Source organism: Vanessa tameamea, chromosome 9, assembly GCF_037043105.1.
Source record: "Vanessa tameamea isolate UH-Manoa-2023 chromosome 9, ilVanTame1 primary haplotype, whole genome shotgun sequence".
Classification (NCBI taxonomy): domain Eukaryota; kingdom Metazoa; phylum Arthropoda; class Insecta; order Lepidoptera; family Nymphalidae; genus Vanessa; species Vanessa tameamea.
This window is the reverse complement of record NC_087317.1, coordinates 4788662-4816285: the sequence shown is the minus strand read 5'-3', so window position 1 is coordinate 4816285 and position 27624 is coordinate 4788662. Positions and strand designations below refer to the sequence as shown.

Sequence of the window (27624 nt, the reverse complement as noted above, 5' to 3'; positions counted from 1 at the left end):
AGTAGTAGTTATATTTAAGTTTTTCAAAAATGCTTTAAAAATATATGTTAAAAATGAATGACACGTTGAATTAATGTATTGCGTTAGTAATAGTAGAGTTGTATTTTCCTAAAATATAACTATTTTATAGTTTATCGAAAGTGCTTTTGAATATTCCTATTGAATAAAATTCGTTAAAAATAGATCATTGATACAAATAAATTAAAAAATAGTTTAGGCCTTGTTGCAATACTAATAATAATTATTCTTATATATTTATTTGTTTAATATTTATTAATACTGAATTTCTATATTTGTGGTCTTATTTACATAAAGCACACTTAGAAATCTATATTTATATTATATGTATAATGTATACCTACGTTCCTTATATTTTATATAACGGCGTTAGCTAGTTCTCTGTAAGCAATACTATTGGTAACAGCGATACTATTGATTGAGCGATCTATCGATAGTGGACTATCGATATACAACACTACTGTACATAATTCAATATGTATGGTAAAAAAATCACTGTTTATAAAAATTTCAACCGAAGTCAATAAATTCATATGCATCACTGATCACATGTATTGTATAATTGCTTAAATAAGTATGAAGTGTGAACACCACTATAATATTATTTTACTGTTGGCAGGCATGTTTTCTGTGGCGCTAACTGATCTGTCAGAATACATTGAATTTTGAAGTCAAAAGTTTATAAAGTTCATAATGGGTTATCACAAATGATAAAAATGATAGTTGTTTATGAAAATATTTAACATAACGGAGTATATTAAAATCAGATCTAAGAACCACCACTAAAAAATGATTAAGAAGGTGGCTAGTAGTTACTTATATTTGCACACTCGAAAATTTCACACTTACCACTTCCAAATATTGCGAAGTCCAGTGCAAAAAGTGCATGGAAGAATCCACCTTATGGTAAGTTTTGTTTTTTATATGTTGTAACCAAAAACATTCCACGGAAGTTTAACTATTAACCACTTGTCCACTTAATACTTGTTTAAACTTTAAGTTGGAGGTTAGTTTCATAAGATAGACCATAATCGATATTAAAATAAGAAAATCTTAAATTGTAATATTAAGTAAATATTTAAACTTTACATCAATATTGTGAGTATAATCTAAAACTACATTTTATCTCTTACAAATATTTTAAATTATGTCAAAATGTTAAGTATGAAAGCATGATCGCAATGATGTTTTTATGTCGCAGCAAGCAACTACATAACTTTTGTTTACGATTGCGTTACATCGATATCAGTGTGGGGTCAGTGGTTTTAGGTCTCTGTATTAATAGACCTTTGTAATAGTTATCACTTCACTTTATATTTTATACTAACTCGAACTCCGGTGTCGAATAAATATTTTTTTATATACAATTATTTGTATTTACAGAGTAATTTCCAATTAAGAAATTTACATACAAGTTCAACAATGAATACCAAAATTTTAAATGGGAATTTATGGGACACTGATCCCGAATTGTTCGATATTATCAAAAAAGAAAAACAGCGTCAGGCAAGTGGCTTAGAAATGATAGCTTCTGAAAATTTTACATCTGTGCCTGTCCTGCAGTGCCTTAGTTCTTGCCTTCACAATAAATACTCGGAGGGTATGCCGCATCAAAGGTAAGTAATTTGTATTACTAAAACAACATAATCAAATGCTTTATAAAATATTGTATATTAAATACAAAAAGGTTACATCTTTGAATTTATTGTTTTCAATAATTTTAACTACATAAAACAAAAAAATATTTCAGATATTATGGAGGAAATGAATTCATAGATGAAATAGAGGTACTCGCTCAACAGAGATCATTAGAAGCATATAAACTAAAAGCTGAAGATTGGGGTGTAAATGTTCAACCTTACTCCGGTAAGTAAGATTTTTCATTGTTTTGATTCAATATAAAATTTGAAAAACTTGGAAGTTACTTTATAAACACTTCAAGAATAATATACATAAATAACTTACTTTAGTTACATTTTTAAGATCTTCATTCTGGTTACACTAGACAATTACAGTTATATTTGAACGAAAAAACTCAAAAGGGATTGTTACCAAATATATATATTTTTATTTATTCATTAAACATAATTATGAACCTTATATAAGTATTTTGTTAAAATTTTAGAAGTAACATCACTCAATTGTTCGTATTTTAATTAAAATAAAGTACATATTAGCTAATTTAGATTTCTAGGTCTGGTCTAGTCAAACTATAATTATAAAGAAAGCATTGAACATTTCATTGTTAGATGATCCAGTAATTAATTTCATTTTCATTACAAGTTATATACGTACATATGTCACAATAATATGACATGTAAGTATGTGTAATATAATATATGTGAAATATTTAGTATGACAAAATATAACATATTATTGCATGTCATAGTATTGCAACATATGCATCTAATCTACTATTTTAAATAATAAAGTGTAAAGTTAATGGTGCATTTATAACACTGACACATACACACAAACCCATGTTGTATTAAAACTTTAATGTAAGTACAAACACTAAACACAAAATAGATAACACTAATTACTAAATTCTCAATAGCTTTTAAGAGTAAATAATTTTTGTAACTGAATGATCAAATGACAAAAAATAAATCAACTTTAGAGACTTGTTTGAGTAAAGATATTTTGTGTATGAATAAGAACAATATATATATATATATAAACAATCAAAATTGTATTTAATTAATAATTTTTTTCAACAAACTTTCTATCTCCAGGTTCACCAGCTAACTTTGCAGTATACACAGGTGTTGTTGAACCCCATGGTCGTATCATGGGTTTGGACTTGCCAGATGGTGGACATTTGACTCATGGTTTCTTTACTGCCAACAAAAAAATTTCTGCAACTTCTATCTTCTTCGAAAGTATGCCTTATAAAGTAAGACATATTTTTAGTTGTTAGCAAATTACTTCTTTAGTTTAACTACTGAACATTTTTCCATAAAAACTTAACAAACCTATTTACTATGATAAACTTAACAAATTTTACAACACCCACAATTTATTACCTCTTTATAATAACAGGTAGATCCTAAAACTGGACTTATAGATTATGACAAACTAGCCGAAACGGCTAAGCTTTTCAAACCGCGCCTCATCATTGCTGGTATAAGCTGTTATTCACGCTGCCTTGATTATAAACGCTTCAGGCAAATTGCTGATGAGAATGGTGCCATCTTGATGGCTGACATGGCACATATTTCTGGACTTGTTGCAGCAGGTAAAGAATTTTACTATTAGTAATATATTTAATACTTTTTTCTTTTATAATATGTACAATACATTAAAACAATTTTTTATGCAAAACAATAATTACAAGATGGTTAAAATTTAAATTAGTTTACATAATTACATTGTTATTACTACTAAACTCATGATGATGATGAAATGAATATGATGTAATCAGTAATGTCTGGTACATTACCTCCCACGAACACTCATCGCAAATAATATGACGCTTATATTGATCACCTTGTTTATTATTCTTGGATTTCTTATCATCATAACTGAAAATATTTATATAAAAATCAACAATATTGTATACAATATAGTGATTAGATAAGTAAACAAGACGTAAAATGAACTCAGAACAGAAGTGATAACTTAAACTAATCTAATTTGAACTATTTAATATGAATATTGTTTAACTTGAAAAAACCTTAGGTAAAATATTATATATATTAATATGATTATGTAAGGAAAGGTTATTTATTAATAAAATCTTTTATTCATTATAAAATATATTTTATACTTATTTACAATTCTTGTATAATAAGAATGTATAAGAGAAAGGGAAGCTACTGGCGCTGTAACGCGTTACGTAACGAACGGTTTATGGGAGGGCCCATAAGAAGTTATCACTTCAAAAAATTTGTCTGTTGTCAAATTTCCCATTTACTATCAAATTACAGTCTATAATCGCCGCCGATGTCGCTGTACATTTCGTAATCAATCCTGCATCTCGCTGGCTACATTTTCTATTAAAGAAACACCCTCATTAATGTTCAGCACTAATTGCTTCTCGGACTTTTGGCTAAGATTTTGATCTATCTTCGTGTAGTATCAGTTCTTTTCAGCTTAATATCTGAAAGTTCCCGCACTGTGGGACCAGTATATTAAACTGAGTTTGGTACCGCGATGGAATGTTCGATCCCGGCAATGCAGTGCCGCCGGGATCGGCCCAAATTATACTACATTACTCATATCTGTACTAATATAATATAAATATATAAGTTTAATTTAAACCTCCTTCCTAACGTGTCATATTTTTCTTCTTAAATTACTAGTAAACTCGGCCACGCATTGAAACCTTTATAGAAACCTTTGAAATACGCTAAATATAATGGTACAAGCTTAGCGTCAAATTAATCAGCGATTTTTGCAAGATGTGCTTTCAAGAAAATTAGGGATATTTTAAAGATATAGGTAAATACTAGCAACCAGCTATCCAGCAAATTGAAGTCAAGACCTTACCAACGATTCTCGTTTTATAATATTAATATAATATTTGTTTTGTTTGGATGAACAAATTGGCTCCTAATAGTAAATGGTCACCACCGTCCATATACATTGGTGCTGTAAGATGGCCCCATGTGCCTATAGTAACGCTGTTACTCACCCTTCAAACGGAAGACAACAATGCTAAGTATTATATAAGCGGTTGAATATCTGGTACCCACTCACCAAACATTCTATCGCCAAATAGTAACCCGACGGGCCCAAAGCCTTACCACCAAGTACAAATTGTACGTTAGTTTTTCATACTCACGTGTTCAATATATTTTCTATTTTCACAGGTATCATTCCAAGTCCGTTTGAATACTGTGATATTGTAACGACGACAACGCACAAGACATTAAGAGGTCCACGTGCTGGGGTCATTTTCTTCCGTAAAGGCGTCCGATCTGTCAATGCGAAAGGAGAGAAGATAATGTTTGACTTCGAAAGCAAGATTAATCAAGCAGTATTCCCAGGCCTGCAAGGTGGCCCCCACAACCATGCTATTGCAGCTATCGCCACAGCTATGAAACAAGCCACCATGCCAGAATTCGTCGACTATCAGCGCCAAGTACGTGAACTTTTTTACGTTCTGCCTAGTAAAACTTTATAAATAAAATAAAACTCTTACGTTACGCTCATTCTGACAATCGGTCAAATGAAAAGATTTTTCCTTAATCCTTAATAAATAAATAGTAATAGTATTGTTTATAAATGCACTTGTAAACAAAAATACCAATGGATAGAAAGCGTGTCAAGCGTGTCTGGACAAACGCCACTGACTCTACACGTGTTTAATTTGTGATTATAATTTGAAACTATAACATAATATATCGTGAGGAAACCTGAATTACTCGAATGAAATATTGTCAATGTGGATATTACATGACCGTATCGCTGCGGCGCAGGTGGTCGCGAACGCGCAGCGGCTGTGCGCGGGGCTGGCGGCGCGCGGCTACGACATCGCGACGGGCGGCACGGACGTGCACCTCGTGCTGGTGGACGTGCGGCGCGCCGGCCTCAGCGGGGCGCGCGCCGAGCGCCTGCTCGAGCTCGTCAGCGTCGCCTGCAACAAGAACACCGTGCCCGGCGACAAGAGCGCGCTCAACCCCAGTGGCATCAGGCTGGGTAAATAAATAATACTTACTTTGTAACCTTGCATTTAAACCACGAAAATTATTTACCATTATCACATTATAGTTTAAATGAAATCGATGCTAATTTGATCTCACGTATCTATAATCCATAAAAACGGGATTATCTTTGCCTAAACGAATATTTTCTTCGTATGTATTAAAGTTAACCTTCTTTCCTTCAGGTACTCCAGCTCTGACTACTAGGGGCCTGAAAGAAACTGATATCGATAGAGTGGTCGAATATATAGACAGGGCGCTCAAATTGGCTCAAGAAGTTACCGCGATATCGGGACCGAAACTAGTAGACTTCAACAAAACTGTTACAGAGAATGCCGACATCCAAGCAAAAATTAATAAACTGAAAGAAGAAATTGAAAACTACAGCCAAACATTCCCTTTGCCTGGCTATGAAAAGTACTAGATTATTGACTACTACAATTAAAACACTTTTAATGACTGGATCACTATCTAATCGACTGGATCCTAAAACAATGTGTAATTGTTAAGGTAACAATATTTTATAGAAGCACTTACTAATAACATCAATAAATGCTTCAAACTTCCCTCATTGAATCTGTTTTTATTTTAAATTATAATGAGTTAATTAGGTATCTCGAATACTAATTTAAGAGGCATATATGTTATATCGAAAATCAGAAATGGATTATGCGAAACAAGTAACATTTTAAATGTATTAAAGAAATATTGGTTCTTTCTTATAATGTTCTAAATGTAAGTAAACACATATAAATATGCATTTATTTTGTATGGCATCTTAATATAAGTTCCTTTTTATAAATGTACTAAGAGTATCTTTAATTTTTTTAAATAAAATTTTCAATGAATTTATCTTTACATTTATTTTCCTTTAAATCTATTATAGACCAAGAACCGGGGCAAAAATTACTCAGTATTATAGCTGAGTTTTCTGTTAGTTGGTCATAGAAGTTGCGTACTCCGTCTACTTTAAACTGCGGTCATTCAAACGAACAGTAGAACAAGCTGCTATATACTATGTTAACCTTACTTTGGTTATTAAATAAACTTACTAAGACTTGTAACGTTATATACTAAAGCAAGCCATGCCAAGCCAAGCCTTGGAATTGAATAGCCAACCCATTATTTTCCGAACTTTGCTCATTAGTTATGCAAAAGAGACTGTCGCCCAAGGCAAATGTTACTCCATACATTTCCCATTAATACCATTAGTTATGGGGTTTCAAAGTTCCCTGAAATACATGATAAACGGGGCATTTTCAAATATTTCGGTTCTTTAGCAGTGCGCGGGCACTCTCCTCACTCACCCGCTTCGCGGCCTCATTCCGTTTTCACAGAAGAACAGCAGATGGTCTTAGAAGATCAAATAGTCTTAAAAGAAAACCAGGTGGTATTCTTCCAGTATCATATAATATTGGCAATTAAACATTGTTTAAATCAGAAGAAAAAATAGATTTTAATTTATACTTTTTTTAAATAAATTTTTGAAGTTGATTTTTGAATTATTTTGAAAAAATCTAAAAAACGTGATAACTCAAAAATGGTTCACTTTTGCATTACGCATATGGGGGTTAAAATTATCGCAAATAATCATATCATCCCTATTACTTTCTAACGGGAATACGTCGAATTACCAATAATCCTGTCAGTATAATAAAAAAATATATATTAGGTCAAATGAATAATGTTTTAAAACATTTTATATCATCTATACATCCTCTATAAAAAAGAAAGTTATAAATGTCATTTCGCCAACTGTCAAATATTGAATGAGCAATTTTTTTTGTTATCTGTGGATTGGGAACTGTATTATTGCACTGTGAAGTGTGATGTATTCATTCACCTGATTCACCACCATTCACAATTTATTATTTTCTTGAGAATTGGATTGTTTTTGTGTCGATATACTTATTTTGTGTCATCTAGAAAAGTTCTTAATTATTAGTAAATTAATAAACGTTATTAGTACTTAAAACGCTCGGACTAAGTGAGAGTGCTGTCTGGAATATAAAAAAGGGACGACCTTGCGTAAACTATAACGTATGTGTATTTTTGTTGAACTGACCGTATATTGAATTATTGTTAAAATATATCAACACTGTCTGGATGTTGTCGTATATCATAATTAGTATAAATTACATGGAAAACGCAAGAGATTAACTTTTTGACGATATTATGTATACATTTGCGTGGGGTAAAGACCACCTGAGAATCAGGCGAGTTACTGTGGAAATATGTTCGCCACAACTGGGATGGTAGCGGCACCTCAACAGGCGGCTGGACAAGTCGCTCAAAATGGAAGCACCACCTTGCCTCGATCCCATCACCAGAGAACAGGTAAACCTTGGTATTTTTTGTTATTCTTATTAATAGGTTTACAATAATATTTTTTTTATTTTGTATCGTATTTATTAATCTTATGAAGTACTAAAAGATAATTTTTCCTATTGTGATAGTGTATAATTTTTATAAGTAATAACATTTGAGTAAAAGATAAGAATCAAATGAGATAAACTGAAACACATATAAGAAAGTCTTTGCCAGTCAGCAGTAGACTTTTTAAAAATAAAATAAATGAAAAGGCTTTATCTAAAACCATATACCCAACATGTGTTATTTAACACTCCTAGCTGATATGTGTAGCAGTAAACCTTTTAAGTGAAATGAATTTTCTCAAAGAATTCTAATAGGCTTTATTAGTCAATCGGGCTCAAATGATTGTCAATGACAATAATGTGGCATAGATATTTATTTTGTAATGAGTGTAAAATGAAATTAATAAAAGATGTCTGTTATTCAATATATTTGATCATCAGCAAATAATGCATATAAAATAATAAAATTAAAATCAAAATATTCTTAATCTCATAAAAGCACTTTTGAATCATCAAGTTACAGTGTTGAATTAAATGTAAAGCTACTACTAATATAATTAATAATTTCCAATAATTAATATGTTACATGAACAAGATTTTCACTCATATTTATTAATAATAGGAAAAGGAATTATGACTGTGTGCAATATAATTGTGATTGTTCTAGGGAGGCCACCAGCAGCTCCCAAATCCTATGATTATCTTTTAAAAGTATTGCTTGTTGGTGATTCAGATGTTGGTAAGCAAGAGATATTGCAGGATTTGGAAGATGGATCAGCCGATTCTCCATTCTGTAGTGGAAGTGGTAAGGAAAATTTCAAAACAATTTATTATAAATTAAATATGATTCAAAATATTTGTAGGTGACATGAAGAATAAAATATGTATTCTATAAACAAAATGAAATAAGAGTAATTAGATAATTAAAATCTTAGAAAATTAATATTGATAAAATATTTTATCTCAAAACTTTCTCGAATGTACCATGTAATATTCAGCAACAGTTACTTTACCTTTAAATTGTTTTTTCTTGTAATAATCAAATACAATTTGCACTTGATTGTACCTTGATATTAAAATGAGAGTCCCTACCTATATGCCTACCTATATTATAGATTTAAAAAAGAAACATTTTAATTTAAACATATTAAATCTGTCCTGACAATTGTACTTGAAATAACTATGAATATTATTCTGAATCAAAATTAAATTATGGTTTGTTAAGAAAATCTTTTGGTGGTTGTTTTAAAATACAGTTTTGGAAAATAGTATCTAGTGCACACAATTGAAAACGTTCATATATTGTAAATATATTGGAAGCAAAATAAATCCGATAATTTCCATTGTGATCCTACAAAATATTTTGACCACACGAATACAGTTTTGGAAATACGTACTCTTAAAATATTTTTAATTATAAAAGTCTATGATATAACATAACTTTTCAAAACGTTTTTTTTAAATAAACGCAATTATTTAAACATTCAATGTGTTTGGGTGAAACTAGTTTCAAAGTTCAGTTGCAAAATTTAACCTACACATACTAACAGGTGAAATTAAATAAAACTTATGTAATTAATAATTTAACGCTTATGTTATTGATATTATTAACATAATTTCGGAAAGCATCGAAATCTTAATAACAACCAATCAGACTGCGGCTACTTTCACCTTATCGCGGAATTATTGACAAACATGTATATTAAGCAGGAACAAGAAGGGCCAGCCTCCCATTAATATAATAAAAGAAAGAAAATATTTATTAAATACATGTGTGATATATACTTAAAATATCAGAAATAATTTATGATACTATCATATGCTACAATTTCACGTAAATTATTTATAGGAGAATGCTATTTTATTTCGGGAAATCTGCTCTTATTAATATTTAACCGAAGTGATTCGTTTGTCGAAAAATACGACAAACAAATCTCTATAATATTAATGATGTTATGTTAAAAACACTTATACATAAATACTTTGTTGCTGGGACTCACGTGCCTAATTTTGGGGTAGAAATTCGGCACGTGTTTCCAAGAAAGAGAACGCGTAACACGTGACTGTTTGTTTCTGTTGCGCACCCGTATGGAATCGTAATTAGCACATTGTTGTGGTCCTTTTTGGTTTTAGTAAAATATGACTGGTATTTTTGATCATTTTATTGTAACAAATGTCTATCTAATCTATTGTATAAAATAGTATATTTTTCATTTATTATTTTCTGGGTAATAAATGTTATGTTTTTGCAGTGAACAAAGAAATAGTTTTATAATACAAAGTTACGTTAGCGACCATTTTGACTTAAGCCTACAATATTCTCTTTTTATTTTCAGCATATAAAACCACAACTATTTTGTTGGACGGTAAAAGAGTTAAACTTCAACTCTGGGACACTTCTGGTCAGGGTAGGTTCTGTACCATAATCCGTTCATACTCAAGAGGGGCTCAAGGCATACTTCTGGTTTACGATATCACAAATAAATGGTCATTTGACAGTATTGATAGGTGGCTTGAAGAAGTCGAAAAGGTAAGAATCACAATACATATATTATTTTAATATGTTTACGATGAATATATTATGTATGGTAACTTACAGGGTAATACATGTTAATTAAATACTTTTAAAAAATATCAGTTATTTTAACAGTGCTAACGATTTCAGCACGCTCCTGGTGTACCAAAAGTATTAGTCGGTAACCGCCTACACCTCGCCTTCAAACGACAAGTGCAGGAACGTGACGCGGAACTGTACGCAGCCAAAAACCATATGGCGTTCTTCGAAGTGAGTCCGCTCTGCGACTTCAACATACGGGAGAGCTTCTGCGAGCTGTCTCGTATGGCGCTACATCGCAATGGCATGGAGAGATTGTGGAGGAGTAATAAAGGTAATATCTTCTATTCTAGTACATTTCGATCTATGACTTTAATACAAAAACTACATTTTACAAACTTGATATTATATACGATAAGAACAATTAGAATATCTCCTTAATAAGATAAGGATGTTATTTCATCCTTTACAGTTCTTCAAATTCGCCATGCCGAGTTATTTCTAAACTCATATTATAAGTATACGAAAGTAACTCTGTCTGTAACTTCTTCACGCTTAAGTAGCTTAACCGATAAAGGTAAAATTTGGTATGGAGACAGTTGAGCCCCGGGGAAGGACGTATGCCACTTTTTTAATTAACTAATCGAGGGGGTAAATGAAGGGTGGCGGTTTGTGTGCTATTGGTAAAGATTTTAATTTCGCGTTGGTAAAGCCGCAGTTCGTCTTTATTATTATAAAAAATATGATTTTATGCTGCACACCTTTGATGTCAACAGATTTTTGACATTACGTAAACGACAGTAAACAAAAATATATATTAAATAAATAAGAATAAAACATGAACTCCTCGCTAATTTCGATCACTGTGTCTCCAGTGCTGAGCCTGCAGGAGCTATGCTGCCGCGCGATCGTGGCGCGCACGTCGGTGTACGGGCTGGAGCGCCTGCCGCTGCCCACGGCGCTCAAGTCGCACCTCAAGTCGTACGCCATCTCGGCCGCGCCCAGCCGCCAGCGCGCGCGCGCGCACAAGCACGCGCACACGCGCCTCAACTGCACCGGCCGGAACTCCTGCGCCATCGCGTGAGCTCGCCCGAGTGTCGCTTGGGAATCGAATCGACCAACGTAAACTCGGCACCTGTATTTATTTCACTTCATTTCAAAAATTAGAACGATGTGCGTAGGTTTCGGTGCATCGTCTGAAATCAAAATCAATTTGATACAAATAAAGGTGTCTGTATTATTGTTTTCGTAACTGTTCGCTAATGATCTGTACCATGCTTCAAATATGGAACGACTTTCTGACTGCCACTGTAATAAACCGTTTCAAGGTTTAAGCAATGTTGCCCATTCGTAGCACCACTATGTTGTCTACACGATGCACGATCATGTCCAAATTGAATTATCCTAACACTACATGCAGGCTGTAATTGACAACGGATTTGTGATTACGATAAGATTAGGATAAGATATTGTTACTTAAAATGATTATGTAATGTGAACTTTGTGAATATAAGTGTTATTTAATTATAACAATATGTGAATATTTTGTAGCGCGGCAAATAGCCTATATTGTCCATCTACTCATATAGACTTACCCTTATAATATATATTGTAATGTGGCTAGAGATACTTTTAGTGCTAGTGCTCCCGTGATACGTTTTAATGACATTCTAATTAAAAAATAAACCAGATCAAAAATATCTAACTGAAGCTTCTCCGTACATTTCAATAACATATCTATTCACAAGAATCAAATTAGTTTTGCATGTGAACGTTTTGAAAATAGCAAATACTTATTATATGCATAATCGATTATAACAGATTTCTGATTCGTACGATAGATTTCCAATACATTATTTAGTACTCGTAAAGCTTAAAAGAAAAAACAGCTATTTTTCAAATTCTACTTTTTAACTAATTGCCATCAGCACAGAACATTGAAACCAGTAGGGAATGATAGACTCGGTGCGTTTTGAGTTTTAATTATTATGCAAGTACAATTTAAACATTTAATATATAAATACTGGATGTAACAAAGTAAAGTATAAGCCACTTGTTGTCCATTATAATAAGAATAGTTTCGACGTAAGTTTTCACAAATATTTTGGTTACATTTACAACTACTTATAAAAAAAAATAGCAAATCTTTTTGCCAAATTCTTGTCTCGATGTAAAATCGGCTATTTTCTGAACATTTATCGATTCGAGGAATGATTAGATGTTAAAACGAGACATGAATTTATTTTGTTGTATTTTCAAAAACAATACGGTTGTGTATGTTTTAATCACGTGACAATACATCGTTTATTTTGCATTTATCATTTCAACGGCATGTTCATATAGATTAGTAAAGGATTGTAAATATGAGACCGAACATTGGAACTGTGTCATAAAATGCATGTTTGGTTCGATCCGTCCCTAGAAGGTAACTGAGTAATTATTCCTAGTTCAACATAACTAACCTCCGTTAGTATTGACGCAGCTGTTCTTTACTATTTCATCGCATTCTTCACTGACAGTATTGAATAATACATTTTTAGCCATCGTAACTTTTACAGAACTCTAATAAAAAAGTAGTGTTATTCATTTTGACAACTATACTTACATACATAGGCTTGTTCGACAAACACAAATATTACTAATGTTCAAATATTGGTTCTGATTCGGTTGTACATAATTTCTAAATTAATTTGTCATGACTTGTTGGAAAGATGCAAGTAAAGTTGGTAAAGGCTTTTGTATACGTCTTATATCGTTGTTTAAAACCAGGTTCATTTTGTGAGTCATGCTGCGAACCACTTCTTTAAGTGAGTAGTATGCTGACAATTTACTTAACGGGACACGATTAACCAAATATATCCAACTAAAACCGTACACCTGGTAACCCAAGTCTCTTAGTCATGTCAAGTTAGTTAAGAAACTGTGTACAACACAATCGCCATCGTAGAGTTAATAATTCAAATATTCGTAGTAACACAATAATTGTAAAATCGATTTAATAAGATTTAAATTTTTGATTAAATTTAATATTGAATTATATTTACGACTGCTTTATTTTTTACTTTTTACTATAACACTAATGCATTACAATCATAGATAATAGAATGCCGATCTTTGTCTATACATTAATAATAAAGTAGATTGTATTTTTTACACTTATTGTGTTAAGCTGATTTAGACATAGTGTGATTTCAAATGAAATATGTATAAAATATTTTTTGTGTCGTCTTAGATGTGAAATGAGTGACTTTTTTAATTTCTAGTAGTCTTATGATCAACATAACGTTATGAAACGTACAAAGAAAGTAGTATCTTTAAAACAATTAAGTTCGTATCCGTGAAAGCAAGGGAAGAATGCGATTCATTTATTATTAATAAATCAAACCACTTTATTGTATATTGACATTTATTTCGTAGTAAATGAATGATGTACTTCATACAATGTAACCGAATGTAATGTTTACATGTTGAAAAGTGTATTAGAAAAGAATGGTTTGTAAACCTGATCCAAAATTAAACCCATATTAGATTATTATGTAAATACATTGACATTGTAATTAATAACCTTCTCTAATTTAAATTTTATAGAAACGAGCCGAAGCTAACTTTTGTACATATTATTTCCTTTATTTTAGGCAACATGTTATATGTGATTGATATTTAGTACATTATTATATAATCCAAATAAACTAATGCCAGCTAAAAGTTCGGTAAATACAGTCATTATCACTACTATTGTAAGTTGTGAAATAAAACTAATTTAATAATATATTTTTTATTTACTATTATATATTTATTATTTTTTCCTAACGGCAAACAATCCTTAAGACATTACAACAATCAAACGATATATTTTCATAGAAAGTAGTTTTTATTCGATTTTGATAGTGGGTAAAGGTAGTCCTATCAAATTGAATAACAAGAGGGGCAAGGCGAAAAGTTAAATAAAAATAATCTTTTTAATAAAGTTATTGTCTTATTAATATACTAATTACACTATTTTTATTACAAAGTCCGTCTACTACATTAATCAAACATAGCCTTCTGACTAACTAGTCTACGGCAATAGGATTTAAACAGACGATTTTACTAATTGATATATTCTTAAAACTATCGTATGACGGTATATATATAAATATACAAGAAATAACCGCCTTCTGTGAGAATATTGATTTGAGGCGCCCCATATACAAACCTATTACATTAGTTTCTTTAATTTCGCTTCTCACTTTCGTATCGATATATATCTCGTATAGCATGGTGAGGTATTCCGATGCTACGGAAGAGAAGGCTTTATGTTACGATTTTAATACTTGTACATATAACCGTAGGCAGGTTTGGGTGTTCAACTCAATAAAATCAATCATTAAACTCTTCATTCCATCCATTCTTACGGCATAACATTTTTGGTAATTAAACAACTGGACAAAACAGGTTAATGACTAATCTTTTTACATCATTGATGTAAAATTATGTACGTATTATTCATTTAATTTTTAGTTATCCTTATATTAAAATAAATTTATTATTCGAGCCGACTAAAAACTGGATTCCTGGCCACAGCCATGCTTGTACATATTAGTTTAATTCATGATGCGTATACTTTAATTCAAAACAGTAATTACAAATTATTACGATATAATAATTATTACGATTTTGGGCTAATTTGACTGTACCTAGTCATTACATAGGGTACCTAAAGAGATATACGTGGTCCATGGCTAAAATGTATGGTCAAATCCAAATAATCTAGTCACCTAAGTATACTAGATATAAATTTATTTTTTGAATTTTCAGGCTCTCTCCAGCATAAAAACACAGTTACGCCTGTGGGTACATTCTCTTCGTCTTGAAATAACTTAATGATATCTCTATCCTCGTATCGCATAAAGAACAGTTACCTAGTTGAAAATTTATGTACATGCGCGTAACGCACTCGACGAAAAATCAATGAAAAATATCATGCGCTTTCTTAGTCCTTAAACCTTCTATCCAAACAATGTTTTGTAACTTTTACTAGCTATGCTTTAGTGCTATAAATAAACCAAATGTTTGTTAGAACCAAGCAATGTAAACTATCTCACAAAATGATGATTCGCCTAAAAAACTTTTTATATGTTTTCAATTTACGACAAGGCACCATTCTTATTGCCGTCCATCAAATCGTAAGTATGACTGTATAATTGAATAAGGTTATAGTATCTTTAAAGCTGTTTTCTTATAGTTGCTATTTATTATTTGACAGGCGCTATCTTCTTTCGTACTTATAATACTGCTTGTTGGCATATCCCACGTCGGTGAAATGCTATCTATGCTACATAATGATATGGAGGACGATGCAGAACGACGAGGATTTTATGAAATTACTTACGGAGAACATCTAACTTTCCATGAAGGTGACGTAGTGAGCAGTAATAATCAACTAAGATTTGCTAAAGCGCAACATTTAGCTTCAGGTATTACAAAATATAGTTTATACATTACATTAAAAAAATCTAGAACAAAAAACCAGAGTTATAGTTTATCTTAATGTCTTTGAGATAATATATTTTCTTTTTAAATTTTCAGTGACGGTGATTTTCCTGTACACTAGCACAATTCTAACAGCAATATATCTAATGTGTTGCATTTCTTTACTTCATGGTGCTGTGAAGTATAAGAGAGAGTATGTTTTGCCTTGGATAATGGCCGCTTGCGTGGCAGTGGTGCTACTCATAGTCGCTATTGTTATAGGCGATGGCTATCCTTGCGTCGTTAATCTGTTTGGCGGACATAATCTCTACCGTAAGTTACCATAGAATCTGTAATTTATTTAGTTTTCCTTCAAATATTTAGTATTTTATTAAATTTAAACATGAGTGTATCTATTTTCAATTAATTATTACTAGATTGAAAAGTTATATTGAAACAAAAATGTTCAGTCAACCCCATCTTAAGAACAACAAGCGGCCGGCTGGCTGGCTGCAAAGAGTGATCGCCCCTCCCCCAAATATGATATAACCTTCTGTGGCACCACACCGTTGATCCAAGACTTAGTTTAACTATTGTCGGCGAGGCATTCATTATTTATTTATTAAGATTACATTAAAAATTTTAACATTTTTGTTTTTTTTTTTAGATTTCGGGTGTGCTCTTTTTGTTCTCACATTTATATACGCAATTTGTGCGGTGAGTAGCTTCGCACTTGAAACCGGCGGTGGAAGGTGCGCGCGCGCTTCTCTTGCCAACGATGAACGTGGAGAGCGATTGCTGCTACTTGACCACGCCGCACACTCTAGCCTGCTGTCAGCCGCACAATTAAGCAAACTGTCCCATGGCACGAGGACACAATTCGTATAAGCCCCTTTTAAGTCAATAGTTTTATTGATATTACTAAGCTTGAGAAATAAAACCAAATCTCACGATCGACTTGTAACATCTTTGTTGATTTAGCCATTATAGATAAATTAGAGCATGCTATTCGTTCCTTTGGTTGTGTTGTCAATGCACAAGTAACATAAACGCGACCTTTGGCGCATAAATTTTAGTGAATTTAACTTAGCTCCAAATAGCTTAGGAACATACACCAGCTTTTGTGTGAAAAATATATATTGTTGGTGTCTACGATTTACGTTACATTACATTAAGCTATATATATTTTATTTTTTTTAAATACATTAGTATATTTATTTTTATGATTAAGATGTATTACCAACAATTACGTCCATAACTCTAGTGCTTAAGTAGTCCAAGCTTAGATACAGTTGTATTCTACAATAATTAATTGTGATATTTTAATGAGACAAAAATATTTTAAAATAAATTTAGATTTGTTTAGTTTACTAACTTTATTTTACTGTACAGAGAATTGGATCTGCCGCTGTTAAGACAAATGCCTCAAAATGCTATAAATACTGAATTAATAAATCAATTAATTTTATAAATGTCACTTTCATTTATTACAAGCCTATATCCATTTACAAAGATATTTATACATTTAGTAACAAGAAATAATAATATTTTTCTAATATAAATTCATTTGAATCTTCAAAATAATTATTGGTAAAGCTATATTTTATCATTAGAAAGATATCTGTGCTGAAATTAAAATGATTTTATAAAAAAAAAACAGCATATTTTTGTTGACATGTCTAGCTAATGACTAGACAGAGTAATTTGTACTTTTCCTTACTATATCTATTCTTATACAGATAAATGGAAGACAATTATTATCTTGAGTAGTTACAAGCTCATCCTTAAACTTAACATTGAGTCTAACAAGTATTACTATAGATTATATGTAAAGCATATATTTGATCAATGTACCTTGTCTTTAATAAGTATATTGATTATTCTTTTTCTAACTTACTAATATGCCTATAGTGACTTTATGTTGAAGCAAAAGTTATTCTTCAGAAATTAAGTAACTCCTAACCCCAGCGACCATTTTCTAGTGGCCTCTGAATACCTCTGAAACCTCTAGCCAAAATAAACTTTTCTGATGAGTCTGATCGACTTGCTTTAGGTTTCATAATTTTTATACTTTTGTAAAATCTCCCCAAATCCATTTCAAGTATAGGTACTTCTTTACCATCCCAAACTTTAAATAACAAGTTACCATCTATCCTAGTGACTAAAGCTGCAAATCTAATTGCCATGTAGCATAACCCTATGATTCTGTCCTTATCAAGTTCCCTGACACCTGTTGCACTGGGAGCCATATCAGACAGCACCAGATCCACTTTCATACCATTTAGGGCCTGTATTACTTTGTCATGTGCATCTATAGTTGAGAAATCCATATTACTCATTATCGTTGCTCCCTATAAAATAAAAGTCTTATTTAGTATACAATTTACAAAATTACAATAAATATTATATAATAATAACATGAAACAAATATTAATAGCAATAAAACTGTTACCTCAATAGGAAATATTTGTAATTTATCTATGGCTAGAACTGTGCCCTTCGGTTTTGAGGAATCAGCTCCATCAGCATTGGTCTTTTGAACTGCTACTTGTGTCCATGAACCAGGACAGGCGCCAAGATCGATAACAGTTTGACCAGGAAAAAGAATTTTAGCTTTTTCATTCATTTCCAACAGCTTAAAGGCACTCCGACATCTTAAAAATAATATGTGTAGTAATTATTTACGCATTAATTAAAAATTTAAGAATAATAAAAATATTTATGTACAACCTCTGAATGGTATTAATGCTATGAACCTCCTGCTATACATGTACAAACCTGTAGTTGTATATTTTAGCTTTTTCTACATAAGGATCTGCATTTTGACGACTCAACCATTGTTGTGAACTTTTCAGTCTCTTCAAACAATTTACAAGAAAAAACATCCTCGAAAAATTTAAATTTCTGCATATGAGCGAATTTGATAATTGCATTATACTCCAAAATTTTAATTAGTAAAATGTTTCCTAAATTTTTTCTAAAAATAAATATACTAATTGCGTTCAAGAAACTTTATTATTGTCATAAAATATCATATCAATCAATAAGATATGAAATGTCAAAAAACAAAGTTTATTGTCTAGAAAATGTCAACTGTAAAGTCAAAATGACATGTGATTGATACCAATTGCGTCATATCGATATTTCTTCGACAATAATATATCGATATTTTAATTTTAATTTATTAATGGAATTATAAAGCAATAGGTGATTCCGTATCACTTTTAAAAGTATTAACAAAGTATAATTAATGATTGTAAAACATAATACATAAATTGAGTTTATTATAAAACTTATAGAATGATTTTCATTCAAATTAATTATGGATAAATTATACAATCGAATACTTTAAAGAATTCATCACATAGATTTCACATTCGCTTATATGACATCTCTAAAACTCAGGTAACACTCTGTATACTCTTAAGTAACAACTGACAAGTTTCAATGCTTATTGGAGTTATTGGTATTGCTATTGACTATTAAGTCAAGTCAACACTGAAGGCTCAAGAAAGAAGAGAGTCTTGTACAACTTGAAAGGTTGAAAGTGAAAGTGTAATCCGGCAGTGAGAAGGGAGTGTGTTTAAATAACTACCTAAATGGCTTCAGTTATCTATCAAAAAGAATCCGGATTTAAAGTATTATTTGTGTTCTTCAAATAATGGTATGTATATTTATTTTTAATATATACTTTAATTCGATTTAATATTATAATATAAAACATATTTTGCTTAGTGGGATTCAAAAATATATATTTTTTATTTTATTTCTAAAAACGGTAGTAATTTATTCTAAAAGATTAATAAATGTTCTAAATTGGATATTTTTTATTTAATGTTATTAGTATTATTGGCATTCAAATAAAACCAAAGTCACCATGTACATTGTATGTTCACTTTTTATAAAAAATATTTTCTTAGGATTCCTTGGAAACAAATGGCGAAGTTAGGCAAAGGAAGGATAAAAAATATGAAATTTCAAACACTAGTGAAAAAGATTTAAAAACTAAGGATGAAAAGAATAAAAGTAATGGCAAAGTAATAGGATTAATATTTGTATCACTCCTCCTGGATCTCTTAGCTTTTACCATGATTTTGCCACTCTTGCCTTCTCTATTGGATTATTATGACAAAAAAGAAGGCAATTCCAATACAATTTATACATGGCTGCTCCATGCCATACAAAGATTTCAAAAGTTGACTGGAGCCCCAGACCGGTTTTCATCAGTTCTGTTCGGTGGTGCACTGGGATCTATGTATAGCTTTCTACAATTTCTTACAAGCCCGATTGTTGGCAGTCTTTCAGATGCCTATGGAAGAAAACCAATGCTTCTAATTTGCTTAGTAAGTATTTTCTTTTTTCCAAAACAAACAGAATAAAAACATCTTAACCTTACGCACACTTGAGTTATGAAGATTATTGACATATCAGGTACTTAAAGATAAATATGATATTTATTGATAATAGAAAAATTCTAAATTCATTTACACTAAATTTATTATCATGATATTCCTTGAAATGTTATAAGCAGATAAAAGGAAGGATGTATTTCAAGTAATTATTGGTTTAATTAACATTAATTAACTAGATTGCCTTAATTAAATAATGAAGATATGTATTTAAATTTTAAAAATTACATTTATTTTATTTTATTTTGTACAATTTACATTTTTAACATACGTTAGCAGTCTGTAAATTTCCCACTGCTGGGCTAAGGCCTCCTCTCCCTTTGAGGAGAAGGTTTGGAGCATATTCCACCACGCTGCTCCAATGCGGGTTGGTGGAATACACATGTGGCAGAATTTCGTGGAAATTACACATGCAGGTTTCCTCACAATGTTTTCCTTCACCACCGAGCACGAGATGAATTAATAACATTATAATTTTTTAAACATAAAATATTTCAATTGAATAAAGCAAGCAAATTTATAATAGATATTAATATTCAATATATGATATAATTTATTTTGTAGATTGGTATAGCTATATCTCATGGCTTATGGAGTTATGCAAGTACATTCAGCTTGTTTGTGCTCGCAAGATTCATAGGTGGATTGAGTAAAGCAAATGTTAGCCTAAGTATGGCTGTTGTCACTGATGCATCGAATGAAAAGACAAGAGCAAGAGGAATGGTAAGTTACTTTATTTAATCCAATTAAAAATGTAACATTTTTTTTAAATGTGTGTGCATCATCATCAACAGTATTTATAATTATGAATTTTAATTTAAGGCACAAAAAGAGAACCCGGGTAATCCGACAAACGTTTTATAGGGCAGTGTCGGACTATCGAATTTGTCGGATTATAGATTACTGCCTAGGACCCCCCCTATAGTCCATGTTTTTTTTAAAAAGAGTACCTTCCAATCCAACAAAATACAGATCAAATAAGATTCATTCATATTATTTAGATTATCAATCATACTTCAACTAAGCAATTCATAATCAAAACAAAAAACGCGTCAAGCACAATAGTGGCGCGTACAAGTTGTAACCTGCTCAATTTTGCATTATCTACATTAGTAAAGATTGGCAAAAAAATTATTAAATAATAATAGACATGACGGATTACAGTGGGTGGCGGATTAGCCAGCGGCCGGATTGCCGGGATCAACTGTCATATTAAGATACGAAGTAATCTAAGGCATGGATGTACATTGTACATGTCTGCAGATAAAAAAAAATTAAACAAGTTACATAGCTTGCAGGTTTTAATATGAAAAATAACTACGAAAAAGTAACATTATGTGATTAAAAATTAATCTCATCTCAAAGTCAAGGAAAATAGTTTTTTTTTAACAAGCCTGGGTCGGTTGAAATTGTAGTATATGTATCATTCACTAAGATAGTGAGGGTTGGTGAGCACAATATTAGTAGTATAAGTTCCAAAAATTCTTCTTCACAGGAAATAGAGGTCCAGAAGGTCACTTACGGGCTATTACTAAACTGTATTTAAATTGAATGAAGTCTTTACTTTACCTATCATTTTGTCTTCGATCTTGTTCTATCAAGTTTACTATATGATTGTATCAATGATTTTCAATTGCAAATGTGATAAACTATAGCTTTATTAATACTTTAATCACATAAATATTTTGTACCAAAAATAGTTGATATTTAATTTACAAAAAAACATTTCAGGCACTCGTAGGATTGGCATTTTCTATTGGTTTCATTGTGGGTCCTTTGGCTGGGGCTTGGTTTGCCAAGAACACCGACCTATCCTCAGGTCTATGGGGCGAGAGACCAGCATTGTATGCACTCTCTCTTTCACTGGCTAATGTTGCTCTTGTTACATTTTTTATACCTGAAACACTTTCAAAGGTTTGTATTTTTAATTTAAATAATATTTCTTTTCTAAGTATCAATTTCTCATTATGCTAATACTGTTGTTATATTACTTAACAAAATATTTTATTTCAAATAAACTCATCTTGAACATATGTATTAATTGTTTTTATTGTTATCATAAACAAATGAATTAAAATCCTATTCACGTTGTAAATAATACTAACCACACTAAAAATAATTGCAATTTCTTGACATAAATTATATATTAATATAAAATAATATTTGTAGTAATTCTTTCAATTCTTTTTTTTGCAGGATAAGAGGACTCCTCTCTCTCTCTCACTCTCTAAAGCAATAGATTTCATATCTCCATGGCATTTACTTAGATTCACAGCTGTTAAGAATCTAACTGCTCATCAAAACAAAGTATTATCGAGACTAGGACTGATTTATTTTATATATCTATTTATTTATTCTGGACTTGAATTTACTATAACATTCCTTACTCATCATACATTTGGATATACGGCGATGCAACAAGGAAAAATGTTTCTCGTCATAGGTGAGAGCATTATTATTTTATTTGTTTATTTTAGATAGGTACACGAATAAACAGGTCACGTGACGCTAACCATTTCTTGCACCGTTAATATATTGTTCCCATAACAATCTAATGCTATAATAAATATATATATATATATATAATTAGCGATTATACTTACTAACTCCACAGACTGAATAAAGATTGATAATGTATATTATAATGCTATGGTTACTGTATTCAATATTCCTAGAATTTAATTTAACATTATTAATCTTTTTTTTTTCTATAGACTTAAAACAGGTGACATATCTTTTTTATAATTATGATTAAATTATCTGTGGATTCATCACAAATAGTTGATATTTTTCAAATAATTTGAAAAATAGTGTTTTGTATTTCACTTACAAATCGACTTTTCCCTTTTTAACCCTAGACCACCGGAATACATATGTCTTTATTTTTAAAAAAATCGTTAAATACGCAAATCGCTATACTAATCAACAGACGAGAAAGTGAATTTCAATTACTTATTGTTAAAAGATTTACTTTCTCTTGTACTACTGACTGCATTGTTACCAAGAACCAGTGCATTTATCTTGTAATTACGTGAATAACAATTTACAGTCTAAAACCTAAGCCGCACCGATTTTAACCAATGAGATCATTAGAAATTGTTGCTGTAGAGGTCAACAAATGTATAATTTCAAAAAAAAACTTAAGGACCTTTATTTTTATAAATCTAGACAGATTGTAAACTGTCGAACTATTAAGAGCGGTGCATTCAATGAATAATAAAACATATAATATTTTTTCAACTGTTTACAATAGGTAAATTTACTATGATCAAACGGTCCTTACTCTTATCCGGTAACATGAATTTTTGATAGTACGTCAGAGGAATATTTGTTAGAAAAGCGTGTATCGGATGACCTTTTATATTAAATAGTGCTCTATGCTATACACTATATAGATAATATGTATAAATATCATATACATATTATGTATGCTATAGAACGATAGTATTATATAACAGTGCCGTCAATAAGCGAATTTTTTTTTTATTTTTAATTATTTGCAATTAAATTCAATATATTATAGTGTGAATGTTTTAAATAACCTGTGTATCTCGTTCTATTCGTATTTTAAATAAAAAAACACGTGATAATTATAAATTCAGAGGGTACTTTGCATATTTAATTCTATTGCTACCTATATATATGACGTAGCTTAAACTATATTATATAATGAAAAAATCCGATAATAATTAGAGAAAAAGAAACAATGTAACTCAAAAGAAGCTATCTCATGTATATCCACGCCTTAAGTAGTTTACGCGCGCAGCTTCGCCCGATTTAGCGGTTATGCCAATTTTTGTATCCCTAGTTTATGTAAAATTTCATTATGATCGGTTGAGAAGACATGAAAGCGTAACATACAAACAATTTCGCTTTCTCTTTTTAATTGGAAACATTTTTCGACAAATAGAACATGACGTGTTTAGCGTCTGGTACCGTCTTGAATATGATTAATGTAGACATAAAAAATAATTTGTACTTAAACATTAATTTTTGTTATTCATCCCCAACAGGTTTTATAATGGCGGTACTGCAGGGCGGGGCTGCTCGGCGTCTGAGCGCGCGTGGAGCCGAACGCGCTGCAAAACTAGCGCTCATATTGACGCCGTTCTCCTTCATTTGCGTAGCGTTCGCAGCCGTGCAACGACCACCAATTTTTTCACCTCTCGTGTGGCTCTGGGCAGGCTTAGTGCTGTTTGCTGTGTGTAAGTTGAACTATATAATTTACAATCAAGCTTGTCGTGATAGTTCATGGTATCGCTATAAATGATTTTATCAAAAACATGTAAAACACATAATCGTCGTCTCACAATCACACAGGACACTTTACAGAAATCATATGTTATTGCTTTTTTTTCTATATTTTTTTAATAACAGTAATGCATAGAATTAAAATCATCGTTTGTAGAATGTAATATATTTGTCAACATAATTTATTTAGTTAAACTATAATCAGTTTCTCCTTAAGATATAGATTGCACTGCTATCTAGCTAGATCAGTAGCTCACCCTAAAATTTGTGTCGTTTTTATACTAAGCATATCACCCAATTCAAAAAATAAAATAATATATGTAGGTACTACAAATATCCTCATGAGCAAATTAAATTATCATTGTCAACGACACTATTGAAGTATTAGGTTATTACATAGACAAATAAGACTAGAAGCAAAATACCGTTTGCGCGGTCACGTCGTGAGTTTTTTTTTATGATATAGGTAGGCGGACGAGCAAATAGGCCACCTGATGTTAAGTGGTCACCACCGCTCATAGACAATGGCGCTACAAAAAATATTAAACATTCCTCACACCGCCAATGCGCCACCAACATTGGGAACTGAGATGTTATGTCCCTTGTGCTCACTACTTACACACTTACACTGTCTCACTCACCCATCAAAGCGGAACACAACAATTCTAAGTACTGCTATTTCGCGGTAGAATATCTGATGAGTGGGTGGTACCTACCCAGACGGGCCAGCACAAAGCCCTAGCACCAAGTTTTGTATGTGATGTGTCGTTACGCAGCCACGGCTTTCGCGGTGTCGTGCATGACGGCGCTGGCGACGACGCAAGCGGCGGGCGCGGGGCGCGGCGCCGCGCTGGGCGCGCTGCGCTCGCTCGGCGCCCTCGCGCGCGCCGCCGGCCCGCTGCTCGCCTCCGCAGGTACTCGCCGCCATAAAACGACGGCTCTCCGAGACATTTATTACATACGCGACCCATTTCAATCGGAAAATGTTCCATGCGTTAGCTCTGCTGTATATTTATTACATATCCTTTGATTATTTATAAGTCTCTATTGACTGTCAGAGCGGAGAACGCTACGAAAAAAATATTTGCCAACAGTTTTCCTCTTAGTACATATTGATAAACATTTATACACTACTAAATGTTTAGTGTCAAGCGTTAACGGTCACGCACACCAAGATAATAAAGTGGGCTCGTTTGTTTAATTTATTTTGTAGTTGATACTGTAACTACATATATAAATAATCTAAGTATTAAGAAAAGCGTCACTATTCCACCTAGAATTTCATCCAAAGTTCTGATATCAACTTCGTCGACATTGAATACGCCAGTTTTTCAAGTATCCATGACCTTAGATATCATGTCAATTCGTTATAATCATATAATACATCTGCAAATTATGCAGATCAAAGCCGGGCGTCGAAAAAGATAAATATGTGCCACATCAAGTTTGCTCCTTAGATCGGTAAAGAAAACAATTAGTATCTTCGACAACGAAAATACTGTTTTATTAAATCGTAAAAAAGTTTATCAAGGATGGCATTCGATTTTTCCGTGTTATTCCAAAAAAGACATTAAACTAATTGTTAAGATGTAATTAATAACTAATTTCAAAAGTAGAGGTAATAGTATTTTTTCTTTTTCATTTAAGTATAATCAACTGAATTTAAGCATGGCGTAAATATACTTATCATTAAGTTACTTGAAGAATATATTTATTGCGAGAGGTAAATACAAATTACAAATGTGATGCAACTACATTATAAAAAATTGCATCTGTTATTATCTGGAGAAAAATTTTTTATTAATAATTCCTACGAGTAAATTTTTAAAACCAACCAACCAACTGACTGAACTGACTGTGGTGTTGCTATACGTAAAATTAATGTTTAAAATATTATCAAGTAATTATTATACCTATATACTTATTTTGTTTAATGTATATTTCTTTTTTCTAGTTTATTGGTGTTCAGGTGCCGCTACAACGTACACAATCGGATCAATCGTCCTCATATTGCCAGCTGTGATGTTAGTTAAGCTCAAAACACATTGAACACAATAATTATGTCTTTTTTACCTTTACATCAAAAGTAATATTATACGTTAAATTTATAATGTAAGATAATATTTATTATGAACACTTTTTGTTACGACCGTATTGTATTTTGAGTATTTTTTGTAATTAATCTCGAATAAAGCAGTATTAAATTATTAATAATACAATATCTTGTTTTATTATCAAATAAATTACTTCATATGGTTCCACAAATTTTAAGTAGGCTGGATTACAAAAGTCATAGACGGCTTATGTAATTTATGTTTATCCCAGCGTATCTATCTATACGCAAGAACAACGCCACGCCACGCACCTATTTCCTTTATATTCAACTAACTGTTACCCGTCTGTTTCTCGGGACATTCATAAACCATCACCTAGGGACTATTTCACGTAATATTATATGTAATATAAAAGATAGCAGATGTCAAGTTACCAATTACCATACTATTTATATAAATATACTAGAGACCAGCCCCGGCTTCGCACGGGTGCAATGCTAATACTAAATATACTACACAATGTCTTAGTTCACAGTTTTTCAGTCATTAGACAATACAAACCGTTATGTCCCTGCGTTTTAAATATGTAATTCTTATCAAATTAAGGTATTTAATTTGATAAGAATTAATCCTGTATTGATTAAAATCGTATATAAAAGTAAAGGATAAAAAATGGTTACTGTGGGCTATCCTTAAGAGATAGATATATACCAACGCGGACTTTCTTAAAGAGCTTTTTAAGGTGTACAATACTGTAGTACATCATTTTGATCTATCTCGTAGGGTTCAGCCAGCGATTGCAATGTAAGTGCAAAAAATTTGTTTATTACGACATCACTTCAGACACCTCTAAATTATATCAGT

General features: G+C 31.5%; 5 protein-coding genes and 1 pseudogene across 8 annotated transcripts in view; 5 read left to right on the top strand and 1 right to left on the bottom strand.

Moving 5' to 3' along the window:
* The window catches only part of LOC113395091 (major facilitator superfamily domain-containing protein 10), a 76814-nt gene extending 49889 nt beyond the window's left edge, over window positions 1-26925 (top strand). Inside the window, exons 2-9 of one of the 3 annotated variants that reach the window (XM_026632648.2) lie at window positions 19569-19710; window positions 19967-20389; window positions 21020-21178; window positions 22187-22369; window positions 22652-22898; window positions 24583-24660; window positions 25483-25620; window positions 26661-26925. In XM_026632648.2, the coding sequence (XP_026488433.2) occupies window positions 19708-19710; window positions 19967-20389; window positions 21020-21178; window positions 22187-22369; window positions 22652-22898; window positions 24583-24660; window positions 25483-25620; window positions 26661-26755 (1326 nt within the window). In that variant the 5' untranslated portion in view covers window positions 19569-19707 and the 3' untranslated portion in view covers window positions 26756-26925. Of the gene's footprint in view, window positions 1-19568; window positions 19711-19966; window positions 20390-21019; window positions 21179-22186; window positions 22370-22651; window positions 22899-24468; window positions 24661-25482; window positions 25621-26660 lie in introns of all 3 variants that reach the window. The other 2 variants (XM_026632647.2, XM_026632649.2) reach the window with 2 other exon arrangements.
* LOC113395090 (serine hydroxymethyltransferase) lies at window positions 617-6514 on the top strand. Of its 2 annotated transcripts, none has more exons than XM_026632644.2 (8): window positions 617-924; window positions 1402-1634; window positions 1769-1884; window positions 2754-2914; window positions 3061-3256; window positions 4833-5104; window positions 5442-5661; window positions 5852-6514. In XM_026632644.2, the coding sequence occupies exons 1-8, from the start codon at window positions 808-810 to the stop codon at window positions 6088-6090; spliced, it is 1554 nt and encodes a 517-aa protein (XP_026488429.2). In that variant the 5' UTR covers window positions 617-807; the 3' UTR covers window positions 6091-6514. The 2 variants fall into 2 exon arrangements, with proteins under 2 accessions (XP_026488429.2, XP_026488431.2); XM_026632646.2 differs by lacking the exon at window positions 617-924 and adding an exon at window positions 975-1116.
* Window positions 4050-4225, top strand: LOC113395157 (U2 spliceosomal RNA; annotated as a pseudogene).
* LOC113395092 (ras-related protein Rab-40C) lies at window positions 7470-14380 on the top strand. Its single transcript, XM_026632650.2, has 5 exons — window positions 7470-8003; window positions 8709-8846; window positions 10378-10571; window positions 10707-10929; window positions 11471-14380. The coding sequence occupies exons 1-5, from the start codon at window positions 7901-7903 to the stop codon at window positions 11677-11679; spliced, it is 867 nt and encodes a 288-aa protein (XP_026488435.1). The 5' UTR covers window positions 7470-7900; the 3' UTR covers window positions 11680-14380.
* LOC113395093 (uncharacterized) lies at window positions 15520-17518 on the top strand. Its single transcript, XM_026632651.2, has 4 exons — window positions 15520-15760; window positions 15841-16051; window positions 16164-16379; window positions 16714-17518. The coding sequence occupies exons 1-4, from the start codon at window positions 15644-15646 to the stop codon at window positions 16932-16934; spliced, it is 765 nt and encodes a 254-aa protein (XP_026488436.1). The 5' UTR covers window positions 15520-15643; the 3' UTR covers window positions 16935-17518.
* On the bottom strand, window positions 17506-19130 carry LOC113395094 (rRNA methyltransferase 2, mitochondrial). The gene is made up of 3 exons (XM_026632652.2): window positions 18825-19130; window positions 18499-18700; window positions 17506-18397 (listed from the first exon to the last, which is right to left on the bottom strand). The coding sequence occupies exons 1-3, from the start codon at window positions 18977-18979 to the stop codon at window positions 18005-18007; spliced, it is 750 nt and encodes a 249-aa protein (XP_026488437.1). The 5' UTR covers window positions 18980-19130; the 3' UTR covers window positions 17506-18004.
* Window positions 26926-27624: the final 699 nt, after the last annotated feature.

Coding starts and splice junctions, on each gene's coding strand:
- LOC113395090 (XM_026632644.2), top strand. CDS start 808: ATGATTAAGAAGGTGGCTAGTAGTTACTTATATTTGCACACTCGAAAA. Junction 1,635..1,768: donor GAGGGTATGCCGCATCAAAG/GTAAGTAATTTG, acceptor AAAATATTTCAG/ATATTATGGAGGAAATGAAT. Junction 3,257..4,832: donor TTCTGGACTTGTTGCAGCAG/GTAAAGAATTTT, acceptor CTATTTTCACAG/GTATCATTCCAAGTCCGTTT.
- LOC113395092 (XM_026632650.2), top strand. CDS start 7,901: ATGTTCGCCACAACTGGGATGGTAGCGGCACCTCAACAGGCGGCTGGA. Junction 8,847..10,377: donor TCCATTCTGTAGTGGAAGTG/GTAAGGAAAATT, acceptor TTTTATTTTCAG/CATATAAAACCACAACTATT. Junction 10,572..10,706: donor GGCTTGAAGAAGTCGAAAAG/GTAAGAATCACA, acceptor TAACGATTTCAG/CACGCTCCTGGTGTACCAAA.
- LOC113395093 (XM_026632651.2), top strand. CDS start 15,644: ATGTTTGTTAGAACCAAGCAATGTAAACTATCTCACAAAATGATGATT. Junction 16,052..16,163: donor AGCGCAACATTTAGCTTCAG/GTATTACAAAAT, acceptor TTAAATTTTCAG/TGACGGTGATTTTCCTGTAC. Junction 16,380..16,713: donor TGGCGGACATAATCTCTACC/GTAAGTTACCAT, acceptor TTTTTTTTTTAG/ATTTCGGGTGTGCTCTTTTT.
- LOC113395094 (XM_026632652.2), bottom strand. CDS start 18,979: ATGCAATTATCAAATTCGCTCATATGCAGAAATTTAAATTTTTCGAGG. Junction 18,701..18,824: donor GCTAAAATATACAACTACAG/GTTTGTACATGT, acceptor ATTATTTTTAAG/ATGTCGGAGTGCCTTTAAGC. Junction 18,398..18,498: donor TACAAATATTTCCTATTGAG/GTAACAGTTTTA, acceptor TTTATTTTATAG/GGAGCAACGATAATGAGTAA.